The sequence below is a fragment of the Pituophis catenifer genome, unplaced genomic scaffold (assembly GCF_029215685.1).
Source record: "Pituophis catenifer annectens isolate HBS135680 unplaced genomic scaffold, rPitCat1.0.hap2 SCAF_4, whole genome shotgun sequence".
Lineage (NCBI taxonomy): Eukaryota > Metazoa > Chordata > Lepidosauria > Squamata > Colubridae > Pituophis > Pituophis catenifer.
Window position 1 is genome coordinate 115,005,978 of NW_027256884.1, and position 20,364 is coordinate 115,026,341.

Here is a 20,364-nt window from a genome sequence, read left to right on the forward strand (position 1 = left end):
TGGCAACATTTAAGGAAAGGAGCATGCCTACCCTACTGTCAGGGTGCAAAGTAACATCCACAACAAAAGAAGACTTTAAGGATTGAATTTCCTCAAAGTTCCTTTTTAATGATGTTGTCATATTGGCACATCTGGGAAAACCCGAATCTGAATATCCACCTTTCCCCACCCAAGTGAAAGTTCAAGTCTCTGCCCAGGACCCACATGTCCATCACATGGTCCAATCATCGACCATCCAAACTGGAGATATCTCCCAGTCATCCGTGCCAGGGCAAGGCGTCTTTGACTCTCTAGAAAGGAATTTTATGTTGACTATAAATCACCCATACTCTATGCAATCCCTCCTACCAATTTCCCACAGTAGAAAATGTGGCAGTCCTGAAGACCCAAATGTAAAAGATGGCTTCCAGGTCTGACACTTAACTGGATGAATAGGAGAGGCAGTCCCACAGCTAAGATGAAAATTGTCTTTACTGCTGTTGTTTTAAACAACTTAATACTTCTCTTTTTACATGTTTTGTATCCAAAGATGTTTTGTGAATAGAAAGTTTTCCTCATACAAGTTGTTCTTACTGAATCCTATCAATTCTCCTTTCTTGCATTTCGTTATTTTTCATTCATGCTATTTTAGAGAAATGCCTAATGAATGCAAGGAAGCTCCTTTGTTCAAGAACGCTTTCACTCCCACTGCTGTCAAACCAACTTATTTTCCTATAGATTTCAATAAATTTTAAGAGCATGAAATGTAGTAACATTCTAAATTTATATCTCTAAATATAGGGTAAGCAAAACCAGCACATCAAAAGACACAGAGACAGTGAGAAATGCAGAGTGAGAAATGTATCTTTCTTTATTCTGTATTTCATGCATTAATAGTTAAAAAGATCCATTAATTATTTAAAAATGTAAATAAATATACGTATCAGTATATGTATAATTTGCTTATATATTTACTTGTATAAGTTAATTTTTTGTATAATAGCAATACAAATTTAAATTTAAGATGTTTGATAATTAGCATCTCCCCATTCTCCTAAACCTAAAAAATATTATGATCCTTGTAAATTGTCATTCTAGAAATACAATAAATAATATTTTTAAACTCACATAAGACTGCTGCATACATATTCTAATATTTGCTCTAATGATTTATCTTCAGCGCAACAAAAGGAAGACTAAGAGAATGAAAAGAAAGGAATACATGCCCATATGCAACTAGCTGGACATTCTTAAGTCTTCTCAAATCTTAATCTGTAAAGTTTGTAAATTTTTAAGAATGCAAAAGAAATTTCATCCATTTTTGCAAATAATTCCCAATGCAGTGAAAAAAAGTGAACAAGCTAATTAAAAGCTGCTTGTATCTCAGCTTAACAGCACCAGTAGGCACAAGGTAAAACGAAGAGAGAAGAAACTGGAATTATATTTTTAAAAAACCCACAAGATTTTTAAAGTAAATTATATAAATCCTTTTAAGGTATCATTTTATTAAAATGAAGAGAATCTTATTGGAGATGTGCATTCTTACCTGCCCTCTTAAGCCACTACGGGTAATTGTAAAATTAACCTCGGTAACAATAGATGCTGCGTCAGGTGGAATATATGGATTTGTGTTTCTGGTTGACAGAAATAGGTTGAATTCCTCATTATAGTCTATTATCTTGTCACCTATCTGTACAACATAACGGGGTCCTATAGGAAAAGGGAAAAACACCAGTAACGAAAATAACGTACAATATTTAGAACAGAAACCTTCTAAATCCTAGTGTTAAAAAAGATACTTTTTTTAAAAAAAGCAAAGGCTTAATTGTTGTATACAACCAAAAATCAGTAATAATAACAAAAACAGTCAGTATCATGATTTCCTATGTGAAGCAAAGATCATGCTGATTGGAAATTATAGGAGTTGTCCCAGCATAGCTAGGTCAGCATCAGGGTGAAAAGGCTAAAATCAACCATGAAAAAATAGGCAGATAAATCATTCACTATCCATCCTTGATTACTTTCATTCTGATGTCTTGTTTACTCAGATTTCATGTTTAGAAAAGATGCATTCTTGGCTGTTAATTTCAATGAACCTATTCTAAATAAGACTTGGTGAATCTTAGTTTTCCTAGTATAGAAAAGGCAACTTAGTGACCTTTAAAAGTTCCGTACTACAAATTCTACAAGACTCAGTCAGTAGTCTTAAAAATAAGAACTTATGTCCAGAAGACACATTCCAGTCAAATCTAATTCTGAATGATGTACAATTACAGTCTGTGTTACTCTGTTACTCAGATTAAAATTGAAAAGTAGGTACGAATCCACATAATCCCACATACTCCCATCTATAGGAATCAACACCACCAAAATTAAAACTCCTTCCATTGTTAGATGGACCAGTAATATCAAGGCCTTAGTGGACTTTTTGAATACTAAAAGCAATCTGGATGTCTGCAGGACTGCTATTGCAAAGAGGGAAGTGGTTCAAAAGGTGTCCTTCTATGGTCCCTGCAGTAAGGGACCACAGAGTTCACCATACTTGATGTAATCAGCTGAGAAGATATTAGTAGTAGGGAGAAGTCATTCCTGCAGATAGTCAGATCCTGAATCATGAAGGGTTTTAAAGGAGGAATCTAATATCTTAAATATCTAAAACTAACAGGTAACCAGTGTAGCATTCAAAACTATGGTGATATATTGGCACATAGGGAAGCACGTACAAAAACATCAGAGCATTGAAATATACAATCAAGTAAAAAAAATATGTGAAAATACAGAACTTTTTTCTTTGAAATATAGGAAGAATAGTGAAAAATCTTATGGCCAGCAATTATTGTCCTCCTCTACCTAAGAGCAAAGACGCTCAACACAACCCTAGGAAAACCTATCATCTGCAGATTGTTCAAATAAAGTTTGTGCTTTGGTTTACTACCTTGTGACATAAATTTCACCTGCATATTGTAACATGTAGAATCCTAAATAGGATAGGTACCAACTCACCAAAAATACATGTTATTTTTTTTTTATACAGCACTGTGAAGCAATCATACATAACTGTCAGAAGCAAGATAAAGAAAAAATTATGTTCGGTATCCATGATTACATATCACAGGAAAGGCCATCTGCAAATTAAGGTCAGGGGGAAATTCTGCAGGGCAAAATTGTTACTATTTCATCAAATAAATCACTTCGGAGTCTGAAGACCCTGAGATCAGTACCGAATGAAAAAAAAAAGTTAGCACAAATATTAAGAATACAGTAGTTCTCGACTTACGACTGGTAGCTTAACAATATTAGAAGTTACGATGGATTTGAAAAAAGTTACTTACAACTGCTGTACCACCACATAGTCATGTGATCACATTTCTGGCACTTGGCAACTTGCCTTTATGACCAGTTGTAACATTCCACGATCTCATGACTGAATTTTGTACGTTTTTTCCCCTTTTTCACAGCAAAAATACCCATTGAATAAAATAGGTTCATTCTTATGACTTATGATATATGATTCATTTAATGACTCTGATGATTTGCTTAACAACTGTCAAAAGAACAGTTGCAAAATTGTATTTAGTCAATGTGGTGTCCTGACTCATGGCCCCAAAGACATGAAACTCCAGTCCCAATTTTGGTATATCAAGGACTACTTGAACATTCATTCTACATTCCACTATTCCAAATTCTAAACCAAATAGGAGAGAAGTCATAGTGTTGAAATCAATTTCATTTGCTGCCCTCATATCTGTAGGATAAAACATATACTCATATAAATTTCAATTATTGATTTAGATTATTTTCATTTGTGTTCCATCCCTTTCCGTGCAACTTGTCTTTTCTACCCTCGCCGTGTGACTTGTCTTTTCTACCCTCTTACCCTCGTAAAAGTGGTAATAGAGATTATTTATTCCTTTAGATATTTTTATCCTGCCTTTATTTTTTTTTTATAAAAGGTAGTGAACATAATACTCTTCCTCAACCTATTTTCCCCATAGCAACAAGCATGTGAGGAGAATTGGGTTGAGAGAGAATAACTGGCCTAAAATCATTCAGCTAGCTCTCATGCCCAAGGCGGAACTAGTAACTCATAGCCCTCCATTTTCTAGCCCAGGGCTGTCAAACTCCCGGCCCACCGGCAAGATGTGTCACACGCTGGCCATGCCCACGCCCCATTTAGCGAAGGGGGAAAAAGTCCCGATATGTCACATGATGACGCCATGACGCCGTGAATTTGACACCCCTGTTCTAGGCTGATGCCTTAACACTTGACAATGCTAGCTCTGATGGGCAACTAACAATGAAGTATACTCTAGTTCAGATCCCTGTCCTGAGCAGGAAGTTGAACTCAATTGCCTATGATTCTATGAACAGATTTCTGCTCCCACCTAATGTCTCAGGTGAAGAAGATGAAGAAGTGGAATGTTTTGTTGACGGATGCCATTAGGTCAACAAACTGACACAATTTGTAGAATATATGTTAGACAAATATAATAGTAAACATGGGTAACAGATTGCAAATAAATCTTTTTCATTCAATATTTTACCTGAGAATCAAAACAATAGTTACACATAACACCACATACTAAGTTTGAAATTTACCTTGTGCAACAAGATCTTTTCTAAGCAGAGGGTAAAGCACAGGCTCAACCCCATCCATTTCCTGTATAATAAGAGTTTTTCCAAATCTCACAGCCAATTCAAGGGCATTAATAAAGTTTGTATCCTGCAAAAATGAAATTTTTATACAATACAATTTTTTATAAAATACAAAATACAGTGAAACTATTCTTGCCAGAACTATGCTTGTATAATGTTCTCCACTCCTTTTTGCCATTTTAAATATAACATTAGAATTTTCACTCCAAAATCTCTACTTTCTTGGGGGGGAAAAATAAGCTAGACCAAACTATAATTTAAGCTATCATGATAAATAAGGAGAAAATGTAGTATAAGTGTAGATGCCCTCCCCAAATAGATCACAGAGTAAAAGGAAGTATTCCATGACTGTAGATCTAATGTCTGATTCTGTATTTCTAGATATAGCAAGCAAACAATAATGACTTAGTTGAATACATTTTAGTTATTTATATATTACAGATGCCTCAACAGTTTTGCACAAAGGTGGAAGTCAACACATCTATGTTGCATGCAAACTAGGTTTTTACAGATTTATCCACTATGATCCCATAATTTTTTTGGTTAAATTCTCACTTCTCCCCCTCAATGTTTATGTGAAGTTTTAAAAAAATTATTCAATGTGATAAAGATATCCTTTTGGAGTTTTTTACTTTCACTTTTGCTTTTTACCACCCATAAAACTAGCTAGCTCGGCCTTAAAATATGCCACTTCTTACTGCCCTCCACTGAGAAAATGAAAAATTATTAGTTTCCAAAGCTGATAATATAATCAATGTAATTAACTACATAAAAGTTCTCCTTTTCTTGGTCAATCATTTTAAATGAAAGAATGATTGAAGTATTCTTTCTACTGCAATCCAGAACTATTTATAAGGTTCAACTATTACCTGTTGGTTGATAATTTCCAAGCGTGATTCTTTCAAATGTGTTTTTAGCCATTCTGTAGCTCTGGAAGAAGGATCTATCAAAAATGGGCAAACTTTACTCTGTTTAAAGAGAGAGAGAGTAGTGTTTTATTTTATAAGAAAAACATTCAGGAATAAAATTACATTTAAATATCTCTCTATCTTTTTCCACAATACTAAAGAAACATTTGAAATATGGGCACTGGCAATTATTTAGATAATGTACACTGGAAGAAAATAACATTAGTAATATAATTGACTAGTCAAAAAAATTATGACTCATCCTACTTTTTAGAAATGAAAATCTTTTGCACTTCTTTGATATTTAGCATTTCAGATTTTTAATTACTTAATGGTAACTTAGATTTGTAAATGAAAAAAAAACCTTCCCAAACCATCCTCAGATAAGGCAATCTAGCATTAATAGGTTTTCTTGACTTCCAACTCTCCATAAATATCAGAAAAGGATATCTGTAAATATTTCATCAAAGAAATAAAGAAACAAGAAGTGACTTCTTTGTCATCAATCCAAGATCTAGAATTAAGTAACCTAAGAGCAACAGCAATTGCACTTAGACTTATATACTGCTCTATAGTGCTTTACAGCCCCTCTCTAAGCGGTTTACAAAGTCAGCATATTGCCCCCATCAATCTGGGCCCCATTTTACCGACCTCGGAAGGATGGAAGGCCTTGAGCCAGTCAGGAACAAACTGCTGACAGTCGGAAGAGTTAGCCTCCAATACTGCATTCTGACCACTGCTTTTCTGATTTTATTTTATTCTATGTATAGTCAAATAAATGTGAGTCAATCACAGCTTCAGACTTTTGTCATCCAACCCAGAATTTTTAGAGATTGGAAGGCACAGGTATTAGTCAGGCAGATTTTGGGAGTAGAACCGGCTCACAAAGTCTTGATCTAAACTTTGGTAAATGTGAATGCATGCTACTTAAGTGCCATTTCCAAAATATAATAATAAAAGTACAATTTACCTGAAGTATTACAAGAGCATTTTCTATTGACAGATCATCAGAGGGCAAACCTTCACTTTTCCAAATCAATTGCTCACTCTCTGTGCATAGAAACCGCCTAAGATCAAATTCTAAAAAGAAAAAAGAGGGTTTTTTTTAATGTTCCTAAGTTTGCTTAGGCATTATACATTTCTCATTAGTAGCTAAAATTTTTATACACTACTGCAAATAAATCACATAATATCTTATGCCATATTTGCTTCATGATACTGTACAAATACCATTTCCTTAGGAATTGTTGATAATGACTGTGCTATATATGACATATACTTAATATATATTTAGAGAGATTTAGAGTGATTATAAAACATTTATAAAATATAACTAGGAGGAACAGAAAATCTGTCTGGATTCAAACATTAACTTCAGTTCTTGAAAACAAGGTCTAAGATCACAGAATCCTTAAACTGGTGTAAATATAAATGTATGAGCTGCTTTAAAAGAAAAAAGAGGGAGAAAATGACAAAGGGAAAGAGACAAAAGAAGAAAAACATTTTGATTACTGAACCCATCCATAACAAACTTATAATTATACAGTCAGAAAGAAATACATTTTATTAGACTTAATTTATGTTCTATGAGCAACCCATTATTTATCTCAGTGTAATACAGAAAGACTGAAACTGCTTGTAGTAAGCAAGAACCATCCAGATCAAGATTACATTTTAATATTACCCTGACTGAAATTTTTGCTCCTATTGCAACTGAACCTTAAAACTGAACTTGACTAAACTACTAAATGTGATTCCTCTAAAGAAGGAAGACCTAACAACAATGAGATCTCATTCCTCTGCCTGCCACTCCCGAAGCCTTTAAAATTGAACAAAATATTTTCCTTGCCACTCAGAGGACAGATATTTATGCTAAAAATATTTTTTTCCATCATTCTAATAGGACATTTCTTGCCTTGGGACAGAAGAAAGCAAAAGCTTACAAAGAACACAGTATTCTTATACCATTATTCTTTCACTAACTTAAGATGAAAGGCTGTGTATGTTTTCTTCCTTTCTGTGCTCAGCTTGATATCAAAAATCACACATTCCTGAAGAACAGGAATTTTTTTTATTGTACTTCTCCTGTGATTATAACCTTGGAATTGATAAGAAATTGTGTTTAAGGTGGTATAGAACTTCACTTCAAGGCAATGATCTTTGATTTCTTGGGAAAACTGGTCAAAGAACAGGGCTTCTTTTTTTTTCTTTTTGCAACCCTGTAATCCAGGGCTGTCAAACTCGGGGCCTGCGGGCCAGATGCGTCACGTGCTGACCACGCCCCCACCTGGTTTAGTGAAGGGGAAAAAAGTCCCGATACCTCACGTGAGGCTGCTGTGACAATACGAGTTTGACACCCCTTCTGTAATCCCTTGCTTCGGGGCGAGGTCAGGGCAATTGAATGGAATTGAGCGTTTACTGGCCAGATGCCCTTCCTGATGCCTATGTGGAGTTCGCAGGAAATATTTTCTCTTTGCACCCTGATAGAGAAACATCTGTCGCTGCCTAGGATTGAATATTTTCCCCCCATCCCATTAATCACTTAATACAGACTTATGTTAATGTTGAGATTTTGTGTAACAATGAAAACTCTAATTTAAAAGCAGAATATGACAACAACTCTCACTTTCAAGACTGGCAGATTTTGTCCATGAATCCAAGCTTGCTTTTCTTTGGTCTTCGGGTGCAGCTGAGAGGTAAGTAATAAATGCTGCAGAGAGTTGAGCTCTCCTTGGCAGTGTACTTAATTCATCCGCTATTTCTGAAACCTGAAACAATTTCCAATATGATTGTTTATTGATGTAGCTAGTCAATATATTGATATGCTAAATAACCAGACCTTTGCAAAGAGGGGGAAGTTGAGTTAATCACAGTTTGTGCAATTTGCTTCTTCCTCTCCAAAAACACAATGGATCTTAAAGACCAGCATAGTGTGGAAACACTCACCATCTTCCTTATGTACCAATGTTTGTTTAATGGACTAGCATGAAGAGCTCACTTTTTAAATTACCTCTTTTCTATATATAAGCAGAAAGATATTATTTAAATCGGGTGCGGGCAACATTTTAATAGCTGAAGGCTGTACTTAATATTTTGCAGAATCGAAGAAGGATTTGAATCATGCAATAAATGTGGCAGGACTGAGATTTCTGTGGTATTTGTTTTCTGGGTTTGGGAAAGATTTCTATATCTTCTAGTTTTTCTAAAAATGTTCAGCCTATTTTAAGGTTTCGTCTATAAAGCTGGAGGATGAAAGAAAATTATTTCCTAATTAATCAGCAAGGAGTTTCATATTCATCACAAAGAAACAAGAATCACAAAAATGCTTTCTGGAATAAAACACTGACTTCTTTTGAAGTAAAATGGCAAAAATATGGATCAACTGAAGGTTTAATAACCAACCTGTGCATTCCATCTTTTATGCTCCCTATCAAGCTGTTTAATCAGTATCTCTGCAGCTTTCACTGTCTCTTGAGCTTTCATAAGTTCTGTTTCCAGTTTAGCAGCTTCACTGGTTCTGGCCTGGAACCTGCATACCAATTTCATTTTTAAGATATTCAACTAATAAAGGCAAGTTGAATTAAAGTATAATTCCATTTCAACAAGGAAGTATTAATTTAATACAAAAATGGTATAAGAATAGTATTAACAAGTCTTAAATACATACTTATCTTTTAATTCTGCCACTTTCTGACCAACAGAATTAAGCAAATCTTCTAACTTCTGTTTTCTATCTTCTGTTTTTCTGAGATTACTAAAATATATTAAAAATACTAATTGAAGTGTTGACAAGAACAAACAGTAACATAAAAAAAAATAATCAATTGCCAGAAATTAGCATTTTTATCAGTCTCTTTCAGAGACCAAACAATGCTAAATTAGTAATCTATAGCATAATAGGATTCTGGAGGGATGCTAAAGGCAACAAAACCTCGCTGTTTTCTTTCATTTAAGCTTTGTGTCTTGATCAGTTTCTGGGATTTTATTTTAACTAATAAAACCTTAGTGACCTAAAAAAGTTTGAAAGCTCCTTCTGAATCTATTCTCTGCTTTAAGCAATACGTCTAAACAAAATAGCTAAGCAGACAAAGCACAAAATAGGATATAGAAACAGCACCACTTTTTCTGAGGAAAGATGCTTAACAGGCAGTATTTTGAAAGCAGACTTGAACATAGAAGAGGATATATTTGTTTTTAAAATTTGAGCCAAACTTTCTTCTGTCAAATCAGGCAAAGAAAGGAAAGTTTACCTCTTTTAAATGTAATGGTTCTCTTGCATTTCAGAATTATAATGAAAATGATATAAATACATGCATAGCTCTTTATCCTTCACACACTACGTACGCTTGTAGACCAGACTGTTCGGTTTCCAGAGGCTGAATTCGCTCTAGCACATATGAATACTGAACGTTCGCCTTAACCCATGCTGCTAAAGGTGCGGCTGCAGTACTGGCCCTTTTTGCATTCTGAAATATTCAAACATACAGGTGACCTGAAGATAATATGCACCAGTGGTAACATCTAAAATACTCTCAGAAATAATATATTACCATTGATATTCATTGAAAAACCAGCATTTTGGGGAATTTAAAACCAAAAATAAACTTTTGACTGTGCAAAAATAAATATGAAAACATTTTCTTTTTCCACCAGCTATTGCTGTGCAAATTATTATGTATTGAGTAAAGTATCTGTAGTTTCAACAATGAACTATTATGACCTGTGACTTATTTAATTAATACTTGTTAAACATGTCCAATTACCTTTGAATCAAAAGATGCCTTATTTTTAGCTAGAAGATCTTCTACACTCTCACGAATTTCCTTTGGAATATTTCTAGCATCAAATGTTGCGATATCTTCTCTCACACCTCTTTTTGCAAGGAAACTGCAGAATACATATTAAATAACCGTTCTAATGTGGGAAAACCGTTTAGTGAAAATAGTTAATGTACAATCTATGGATAATATATTGTTATTATTGCAGGATTTTTCTGGCATTCAGATGAAAATAAATTAGGATTTCAAAAGAAATAGAACATTGTCATCTTCTATTACCTCTTCATGCTCACCCACGATGTATCAAAGATACCCATCAACCGTAAGACACCTTCTAGTATGTCCCTAATGATATCAGGCGGCATACGTAAAGAACGGATTTCAGACAGAGATTCTGGTTTGATATTTCCAACTGCTAATTTAGCTTCATTAACCAGTGGCTAAAACAGAAAACAAAAGGCAAAGTATTAAAGCAGCTTAATTTTTAACACATCAGCTTAACTTTTTAATCACAGAATTCACCAATATCTTCGTAATTCGAAATAGATGACATAAGATTGAAATTTCACTACTATGCTGGCACTATAATCATTGGTACTAACCCTTTCCTCCTGATTTTCCTACTTTGTTCTTAACTATAGCCACTTTCTTACTCTCCAAAATCATTTCTACTTCCCAAACCATTTCTTTCACAATAGTTTTTCTATTTCCAGTGGGACAGAAATTGTGAGTTCTCTTGTCTATTTGGGACCAAAATTTAGAAACCACACAGTTTCGGTATTAAAGAACTAACAATCACCACAACAATCAAGATCTAAAACAGAAAACTAGGAAGACATAAATAGCTAAAATATTAAAAAGAAAAAGAAGAAAATACATCAATTAAGAAGAACTAATCAGAAAATCAGTAAAAGTTAAAAAGGAATACATGTAGTAAAGAGAGACATGAAGAATCATTGCCAAACAATATTATTAGGAAAATTGCCAGACATAGGCCAAAAGAAAACAAAGATATAGCAATGATAAAATGAAGAAAACTACTCTTCTTAATTTCTTGAAAAAACCATAGCTGATGTTCCATAATTGAGAAAATAAATAAACACTGCATGGAAGTTGTCCCGAGAAGTGCACGACATTTAACCTTAATGATTATTCCAGCTTGTCTCAGTACTATAATAAAAGCAGAAGTTGTTTCAGAAGGTTATATGAAATGATACGAATATTCTCAGACTTTAATGTAATGTTTTCTATAACTCAAGGCAATTACTATTCAAACACTCTTAAAATCTTAACTACTCTTTATTGTATCAAAAGAAAAATAACAGAGAAACTAAAGAAAAGTCTACTCCTTAATAAAATAGCAATATCATTTTTTTTTAAAAAAAATTGATTACCTGAACCTCTTTCAATTCATCTTCAATTATTTTTTTTCTTTCTTCAATTTTTACTACTTCATGGGCTATTTTCTGCTTTATTTTTTCCATTTCTGATTTTTGTTCACTTGCATCCTATAAGACAGGCATTAGTCAAGACATCAGTTCAGACACCTATACGTTTCTTCGGAGTGAATGCAGCCATTTTTGTTTACAACATGAGATTTGTATCTTTCATAGAAATTTTACATTACTCTTATACATTCTTTGAAACTGAATAACTGCACTAGGTGACTACCTATATACAGAATAGATGACATTTGAAGAATATTTTTGACAATAAAGATGAAAATAATTTCTTCTTCTGTAAGAAACATTTACAGCAGTAACTTACCAAAGGGTCCAAGTTACTAAAGGTTGTCTCATACAGATTTGGGTCAGAGGAGGGTTTCAGCAGGTTCTGACCAGTTCTGTAGAACTGGTAGCGGAAATTTGAGTAGTTCAGAGAACCGGTAGTAAAAATTTTGACTGGCCCCACCCCCATCTATTCTTTGCTTCCCAAGTCCCAGCTGATCGGGAGGAAATGGGGATTTTGCAGTAACCTTCCCCTGCCACAGCCACCAAGCCACGCCCATCAAGCCATGCCATGCCCACCAAGCCACACCCACAGATCCGGTAGTAAAAAAATTTGAAACCCACCACTGATTTGGGTATAGTGATATATAAGCAACTCTGCCTAAAATCAACCAATCTAAAACATTTTTCCTTATCTTTTTCTTCCCAAAGTTAATTCCTGTAGAAATTCCTAGTCAGTTTAGAGCTAGTGCAGTTTTGTACTATTGATCATACAATACTAATCTTTCTTGCTAACCACACTCGCAAGGTTTTGCAGAGAATTTTTAGAAAATCTTTTTTTTCTGTCAAAGCACATGCTGTCCTTGTACTTTTGCAACTTCCTGCACTTTTTTACCTGCATAGAAACAGTGATTTCTTGAAGAGCAGCATCCGCTTCGTCTTGCTTTGTTTTGAGTAATATGCCTTGTTCTTCTGCTTTCCTGTTTAATTCATCAACAAGTGCTTTGGCTTCATTTAATTTAGCTACTCCGGCCTACAATTTATAAAGAGGGGTTGGATGAAACTTATCAGACCCATAAACAGATCATTATTTCATACTAAATAGAGACAGTCCTCTAGATACGACTGTATTGAAGCCTGCCAATGGAGGCTCCTATTTCACGACAGCCATTAAGTAAAGCATCTCACTTAATAACCATTCATCCCTGTTTTCTCCAATATAATTAAACATGCAGTCGTTAAGTGGGGCAGGATGCCTCAAGTGGGGGGGGGGAAGAGGCTCTTGCAGGCCTAGCACAGGCCCAGGACCCTTGCCCCCGTCTTCCCAACGCCTCCCCCACCCTGAGACATCTCATATTCTGCTTCCCATCCCTTGGATCTCCTCAGGCCTTTTCCCACTTCAGCGGGTCCTCTCAGGCCTTAGGCCTGAATCCCACCACACCAGGCTAAACATCATTCTCCTCAGTTTCTTTTTGAAGAGCTCCAAGGCCTTCCAGAGCACCGGAATGCTTTATTATTATGCGGTCATATGGCACAATTCTGAAAGCAGTGATATTTACATCTACCATAAGGGAATTTGACTGATGGAAACATGGGGGTCATCTCCCAAACCACCCATGTGTCCAAGGGACAAAATAACATGTTCTGCTTCACTAATGCACATCCCTTTGGAAACCTCCAAGGCTGTGCAGACCAAGTTATATTTTTACATTGTCCTCAGCTCCTCAGCTTCCTGACCAATTCTGTCAATATTGTCTTATCTGACTTTCTGAGATCAAATCTTCCTATTTATTTATTTATTTATTTAGTCGCATTTCTATTCCGCCCAACTCCCAAGGGACTCTGGGCGGCTATCCTGGAAAGATCCAGCAACAAAGACTGGTGAAAAAAATCCAATCAACCAGACTGATAGGATGAGAGAAAAAACTAAATATTTTCAACATTGAAACTACTTTTTGAAAATCAAAGACCATAGTTAACCTTTTTGGGAGGCTGAAGCTGCAAAGTAAAGGAAGCCACCCAACACATGAGAGTAGCACTGAGGAGTACTAGGTTATTTGTGTAGAACATAGACCATGTTAGGTCTATTTTAGCTTTACATTACTCTTAATCATATGGAGCTGCAAAAAGATAGTTCAGGAAATATGGATTGCCTAATCCTAGACAACAAGAAGACAAAAGTAAACCACCAGTAGAATATTGCAATGTTCAGATAAGTAAGAATTTTTCTCAAGTACATTTACAGCAATAAAAATGACACAGCGAAGAAAGAAACTGAACAAAATAATTAAGGGATTCTTATGATGTTGAATTCCTTAATTACTTTGTTCAGTTTCTTTTTTTTTTTCTTTTTCTTATGATGTTGAATAACAGGGACGCGGTGGCTCATTGGCTAAGACGCTGAGCTTGTCAATCGAAAGGTCAGCAGTTAAGCGGTTCGAATCCCTAGTGCCGCGTAACGGAATGAGTTCCCGTTACTTGACTCAGCTTCTGCCAACCTAGCAGTTTGAAAGCACGTTAAAAATGCAAGTAGAAAAATAGGGACCACCTTTGGTGGGAAGGTAACAGCGTTCCATGCGCCTTTGGCGTTGAGTCATGCTGGCCACATGACCACGGAGACGTCTTCGGACAGTACTGGCTCTTTGGCTTTGAAACAGAGATGAGCACCGCCCCCTAGAGTAGGGAATGACTAGCACATATGTGCGAGGGGAACCTTTACCTTATGATGTTGAATAATAACATTTTTTTCAACTTATACAAAAAGAAGTTCATGGTGGATAAATACAAGCATCATTTAAAAAAATACAATGAAAATCCAAATAATCAAACATACCTGCAAATGACTTTGCCTTTTTATCAACTCTGTCCTTTTGCTGTTATGAATGGCAAGATATGTATGTAGGAAAGTCATGTATCTTCTGGGTGTAGCTCCAAAAACTTTACATGAGTCGTGAATCGTCAAAAAGGACTTAATAAATTCCAAGTCACCTACATTGCAAAGTTGTAAATGCAGCAAGAATACACAAGGTAAGTACTGCTAAAGACAAACCTGGTAATGAATAAACAGAATGGAATGATGATTCAAGTATAATCCATTATTTTTAAGATTAATTTTATCCTTTTGCAGGTTTCATTTATTATATAGCTATGTTCTACAGATTTCCTGTAGAATATCTGTAATATTATAAATAATATATTGCTCATTTCTCAGAAGTATATTTGTGATACATTTATGAAAAAAGGGGAATGTTACATCTACTTCATTGGTCTTATGCTTTCGTTAAAGCAAATGCATTAAAACTGTATTACAGAATAGCAACTTGCCAGAGTTCTTTTTTTTGTGTTCTTTTGATGTTTTAGCCACTTTTTCCTTTTCATCTGCTTCAGCAAATAACATCTCAGGTATCTAGAATGTAAAGTGTAAGCTAAGAACAAGCAATACCATTAGAATAATTTCTTCCCCTAAAAATTGGCCAATGGCCTCACGGTTACCACTCTTCTTCAGCTTAAGAAATAAAGCTGACTCGTATGGCTGGCTTAGTTAAATTGTACGCATTGAAAAGATGGAACTCAACGAAAGATGTAGAAATAGCTTTTTGCCAAGATTCAGCTGAAAGGAGATTATATGATTTTCCTACTTTAAGACACAGTTTTCCAGTTATGGAAAGGAGCTATGAATACTGTGAAGACAGAAGCTGGCAATATCATAAGTAAAAAGCCTGACACCAGACAGAACCATTATCAAGATAGTACTCAATGCCTTCAACATCCATGGCCAAGAAAAGGAGGCAAAATACAACTTCATAACAGCAAAAGAGACAAATGCAAAATTTAAAACCTGGATCTGACATACTATAGCAATGGCAAACCTTTTACTCACCGAGTGCCGAACAGGTACGTGGTTCGCACGCATTGTGCACATGCGTGCAATCCATGCTAATACGCGGCTCCTCACCTGTGCGCTGTGTGCGCAAGTGCACCATCTGTGCATGTGAGTGGGTTTTGTGCATGCCCATTCGCTGTGTGCATAACTACACCGTCTATACATGTGTGTGGCTTTCATGTGGCTCCCACATGCGTTGTGCGCACTATCACACCATCTGCTCATGCGTGTTTTTGCACATGCAATGCAAGCGCATGAACGCCATCTGCGCATGTGAGCCCTGCATGCAAGTACTCTCACGTGCATGTCCAAACGTGCGCACATGCACAGGAGAGCTCCGAAAACCAGCTGGGTCCCCTGAATTGCACGCATGCGCACCAGAGGCCCAAGCACCAGCTGGGGTCCGCGTGAATGTGCAGCTGCAGATGAGTTGGGTGACAGCTTGCGTGCCCAGAAAGACTGCTCTGTGTCCCACCTCGGGCATGCATGCCACCTCGGGCATGTGTACCATAGGTTCACCATCATGGCTATAGAACCATGGGTAGATTCCACAGTAGCTGCCTTTCATTATAAGAGCTCCAATCTCATCTTCAATGAAAGTGACTCATCTACTTGACCTTTGTCCTTGAAACTTCCACTGCTAAACTCATGACTGTGCATTTCTGTTCCTAGAAAAAGATTTATTGTTGTGTCCAGGATAAAGCTCTGAAACTACCAATCTAGAGTTCTCTAAAACAAAAAAACTGATATTAAATTGGCTGTACACCGCCCTGAGTCCTTCGGGAGAAGGGCGGTATAGAAATAAAATTATTATTATTATTATTATTATTATTATTATTATTATTATTATTATTATTATTATTATTATTATTATTATTATTATTATTATTAGCTTCATAAATTATCGATACTCCAAGGATACGTCTCTAAGCAACTCAAATGTATGTTGCCTCTATTTTGTAATCTAAATTAATTTTTAGGACATTCAATGCAGGGGTGAAATGCTCCCGGTTCAGACCAGATCGCCCGATCTGGTAGCGGTCGGGTGGTTCAGAGAACCGGTAGCAAAAATCCCTGCCTACCCCCATGCCCAGCTGAGCTGCACAATCATCAGAGGCTTTTTTTTTTTTACTTTTAAAAGCATTTTTTCTACAACCTCTTTGGCCGAAAAAATGCTGGGATCATCAAAGGCTTTTAAAAGAAAAAAACCCTTTTTTTCTTTTAAATGCCTTTGACGATCCAAGCTGAGTTGCCTGATCGGCAGAGACTTTTTTCTTTTAAATGCTTCTAACAATCAGGCAAATCAGCTTGGATCGTCAGAGGCATTTAAAAGAAAAGTGTTTTTTTCTTTTAAATACCTCTGACGATCCAAGCTGAGTTGCCTGATTGTTAGAAGCATTTAAAAGAAAAAAAGTCTCTGCCGATCAGGCAACTCAGCTGGGATCGTCAGAGCCTTTTGAAAGCATTTTTTTACAACCTCTTCACCAAAGAGGTTGTAGAAAAAATGGTTTTAAAAGTAAAAAAAAAAAAAGTTGGCCACACCCACCCAGTCACATTACCCCCCCCCCCCAAGCCAAGCCCATAGAACCGGTAGTAACAAATTTTAGATTTCATCACTGATTCAATGATAAATATGTAAGGATAGAACTCAAAAAGAAAGTATTGTGGTGAGTGTGTCCTTGTTTCAAGTTCTTGCACTTACCTTTTTCATACTGCTTTCAGACCAGCCTTCCATCCAGAGCACCTGACACTTCTTATGAAGTGCAGGATTACTTTCACAATTTATTGTGAAATTTAAATTAGTAGAATCCATAATCAACACAACATGAAGATTCTGCTGAATCCCTAAAAAGTTACAAAAATAGTGTAACAAAAGTAAATATTATATAAAATTATCCCTAGATAAAATTACTTACAACTACTTCAAACAGAGCCCTCTGAAGGGGACAATGGCAAACTACTCCTGAAAAACATTACCAAAAAATAAAAAAATAAAAAATAAAAACCCTGCAGGGACTTGTCCAGGCAATCTCTGAGAATTGAACACCATTGAACATAAGAAGAAAATCAAACTACTTTCAATATTTGCATCATAAAGTTAAAAAATAATAATATATATTTCCCAGTAATGAACAAACATATCTATATCTTGCACCTCACAAAGGTAATACAAATGGAACTACAACTACCCTATGTGTTTCACTGTGACTTAATCAAAAACTTAGATCTTAGTGTCAGGAACTTGAATTATTTGTATTTAGCCATAAATTCAGTAAAAAAACAAACAAACTAATGAGCAAGCAATGGTAAGAATTTAAGTTTAGTTTGCATTTTCTCAGACACCCCTTTGGGGGTGCTTGAAATTTTAAGACTATGCCATGGGCATAGTCAGCAATTTACTCACACATAGTTGTTTGAGAATGGGATTGTTGCTCACTCACAAAAAGGATACCATGGCAGACATAACTAATGATAAAGCACTAATATACCATAGTGCTCACTGCCATTCCTTTCACTATCCCCATCACCCTAGCAGAATACTCCCTTCTCCCTTGGCTTAAATGTTGTCCCTTTTCTGGGAAAATGGGCACAATTCCAAATCAAGTACTTAATTGCAACAACTTCCCATTCCTATTTTGTAAGAAACTATATGGAGACTAGTGACATTAATAAATATTATGATCCTGAAGGCTAGCATTTCTTTTTCCAGCATGTCGGTTGTTTACTTTTTTTTTTTTTAATGTTAAGAAGTCTGATGGGACACTGTTAAATGCTAAGTGATGTGTAAAATGTTGTAACAGAGATATGTTAAAGATTTTCTTGCATCAAAGATTCTAGACACAATGAAATTAATATTAAAATTCAATTGCAAACTAAATATACTTAGTAAGAAAAATCCCATCAGAATGCTTATCATTATGAGCTGCGGTGCTGCAGTGGTTAGAGTGCAGTACTACAGGCTACTTCTGCTGCCTGCTGGCTGCCTGCAATCTGGCAGTTCAAATCTCACCAGGCTCAAGGTTGACTCAGCCTTCCATCCCTCCGAGGTGGATAAAATGAGGATCCAAATTGTTGGGGGCAATATACTGTCTCTGTAAACCACTTAGAAGGGGCTATAAAGCACTATAAAACATTATATTAATCTAAGCGCTATTGCTATTATTTATGATCATTTTTTGTATTCAATTTGAAGGTATCTTTTTTCACTATTTCAGTAATAGCTCACATTATTATATGGATTCATTCACTTACTGTAAGTAAAATAGTTGAAAACTGGTCCCGTAAATCCATCCTGTGATGCTTGGTCTTTCAAAGGGGATAGGAGTGGCTCTAATTCTTCTATTGTGTACAATCCAGAAACTTCGCCTATTTCAGATAGTTTTCACAATGTTTTATATGTGCCAAATTAAAATCAAATTATTACTGTATCTTTGAACATTATATTTTGTAAGAAGTTGAGGGAAATGTTATTAATCTCAAAAACAATTAGATCCTAAGGAAATATAAACTAAATAAAAACTATTATTACAATAATTTTCAGTATATATTATGTTTTCCATTTTCATTTTAGGTTAGCCACATTATAAGATATTATTTCATCTTTCAATTGTAGAGTGAGGAGAGGGAAGCTCAAGATTTGAAGAAGCTTGCTCTCATAACACTAGATTATGTTTTGACTTACATTAGGAAAATGTTCATTCTCGCTGATTTTGCAGCGCATATTTCCAAATCTTAAAAATATTTGCATATAACCGAATGTATAGTGTCCAATCATACAGTTAATATAACACCAACAACACTGAGAAGTTGTGAATATCTTATACTCAATCTATTTATGTTTTCAATAGACAACCCATGATCTACTGGTTCATCCTTTCAGAGATATTTCCTTACCAGATACCTCAAAGCCTTCAACAATGTGCTACCTGGAATACCTTCAGACATGTATCTGCCTTGAAATAGTCCATGTTGTGCTGTATAGCAGCCAAATATCAGTACAAGAAATATTTTATGACATTTTGTATTATGTCATAAACTGCTTTGTGATGTTTATGTCACATAATGTTTTTTTTTAAAAATTGCCATATTTCAATCCCACAAGAATTATAGATCTCAGATTTTGGAAACATTCTGTAAATTAGTCCATTTGAGGTACCTTGGTTCAAAAATTGCCCTGAGATGCACCATTTGAGCAATTATTACTTTAAACAATTTGTAGTGACTTTATTTACAAGCTATCAACCAATTTCAGTTTTCTGACCTGATGATAATAAGCTGTTGATCATCTCAAGAAAAGTGGGCTGGACAAATTGATAGTCTTCCAATAATAGTACAACATGTTGAGCTTCAATTCCTGCAAGTTGCATGACCTGGAGAGAAAAGGCATTCTTTCTTTATAATCTGAGACTAAACAAGAAAAAGAATTCAGGTTTAATATTATGTAATTCCAAACATAAATTTTGAGACATGTATAACAAAAGAAATGTCTGAGGTATGGTCTTTAAGCAGTTTACAGTTAAAAAGAAATGGGAGAAAATGTAAAAGTAATTAAAATAGCAATCTAATACATTTTATTCAAATTAATCCTAAATTTTAATAACTTTATTGAATATGGTACTACTGCTTTATTATAATATCTTGAATATCCTCTGGAAGAGCCACTTTTTCACCTGCTTCTAGAAACCATAAGGGGATCCAGCAGGGTGCAAGCT

At 35.3% G+C, this 20,364-nt stretch overlaps 1 protein-coding gene across 2 annotated transcripts in view; it reads right to left on the reverse strand.

The window, feature by feature from the left end:
• The window catches only part of DYNC2H1 (dynein cytoplasmic 2 heavy chain 1), a 152,252-nt gene that overhangs the window by 69,084 nt on the left and 62,804 nt on the right, over positions 1–20,364 (reverse strand). The window contains exons 50-66 of one of the 2 annotated variants that reach the window (XM_070943969.1): positions 19,914–20,022; positions 18,905–19,018; positions 17,355–17,497; positions 15,094–15,175; positions 14,603–14,757; positions 12,665–12,802; positions 11,716–11,829; positions 10,601–10,761; positions 10,307–10,430; positions 9,888–10,009; positions 9,211–9,297; positions 8,946–9,072; positions 8,170–8,311; positions 6,514–6,623; positions 5,505–5,603; positions 4,579–4,702; positions 1,526–1,689 (exon numbers count right to left, since the gene is read on the reverse strand). In XM_070943969.1, the coding sequence (XP_070800070.1) occupies positions 1,526–1,689; positions 4,579–4,702; positions 5,505–5,603; positions 6,514–6,623; positions 8,170–8,311; positions 8,946–9,072; positions 9,211–9,297; positions 9,888–10,009; positions 10,307–10,430; positions 10,601–10,761; positions 11,716–11,829; positions 12,665–12,802; positions 14,603–14,757; positions 15,094–15,175; positions 17,355–17,497; positions 18,905–19,018; positions 19,914–20,022 (2,115 nt within the window). Of the gene's footprint in view, positions 1–1,525; positions 1,690–4,578; positions 4,703–5,504; positions 5,604–6,470; positions 6,624–8,169; positions 8,312–8,945; positions 9,073–9,210; positions 9,298–9,887; positions 10,010–10,306; positions 10,431–10,600; positions 10,762–11,715; positions 11,830–12,664; positions 12,803–14,602; positions 14,758–15,093; positions 15,176–17,354; positions 17,498–18,904; positions 19,019–19,913; positions 20,023–20,364 lie in introns of both variants that reach the window. The other variant, XM_070943968.1, reaches the window with a different exon arrangement.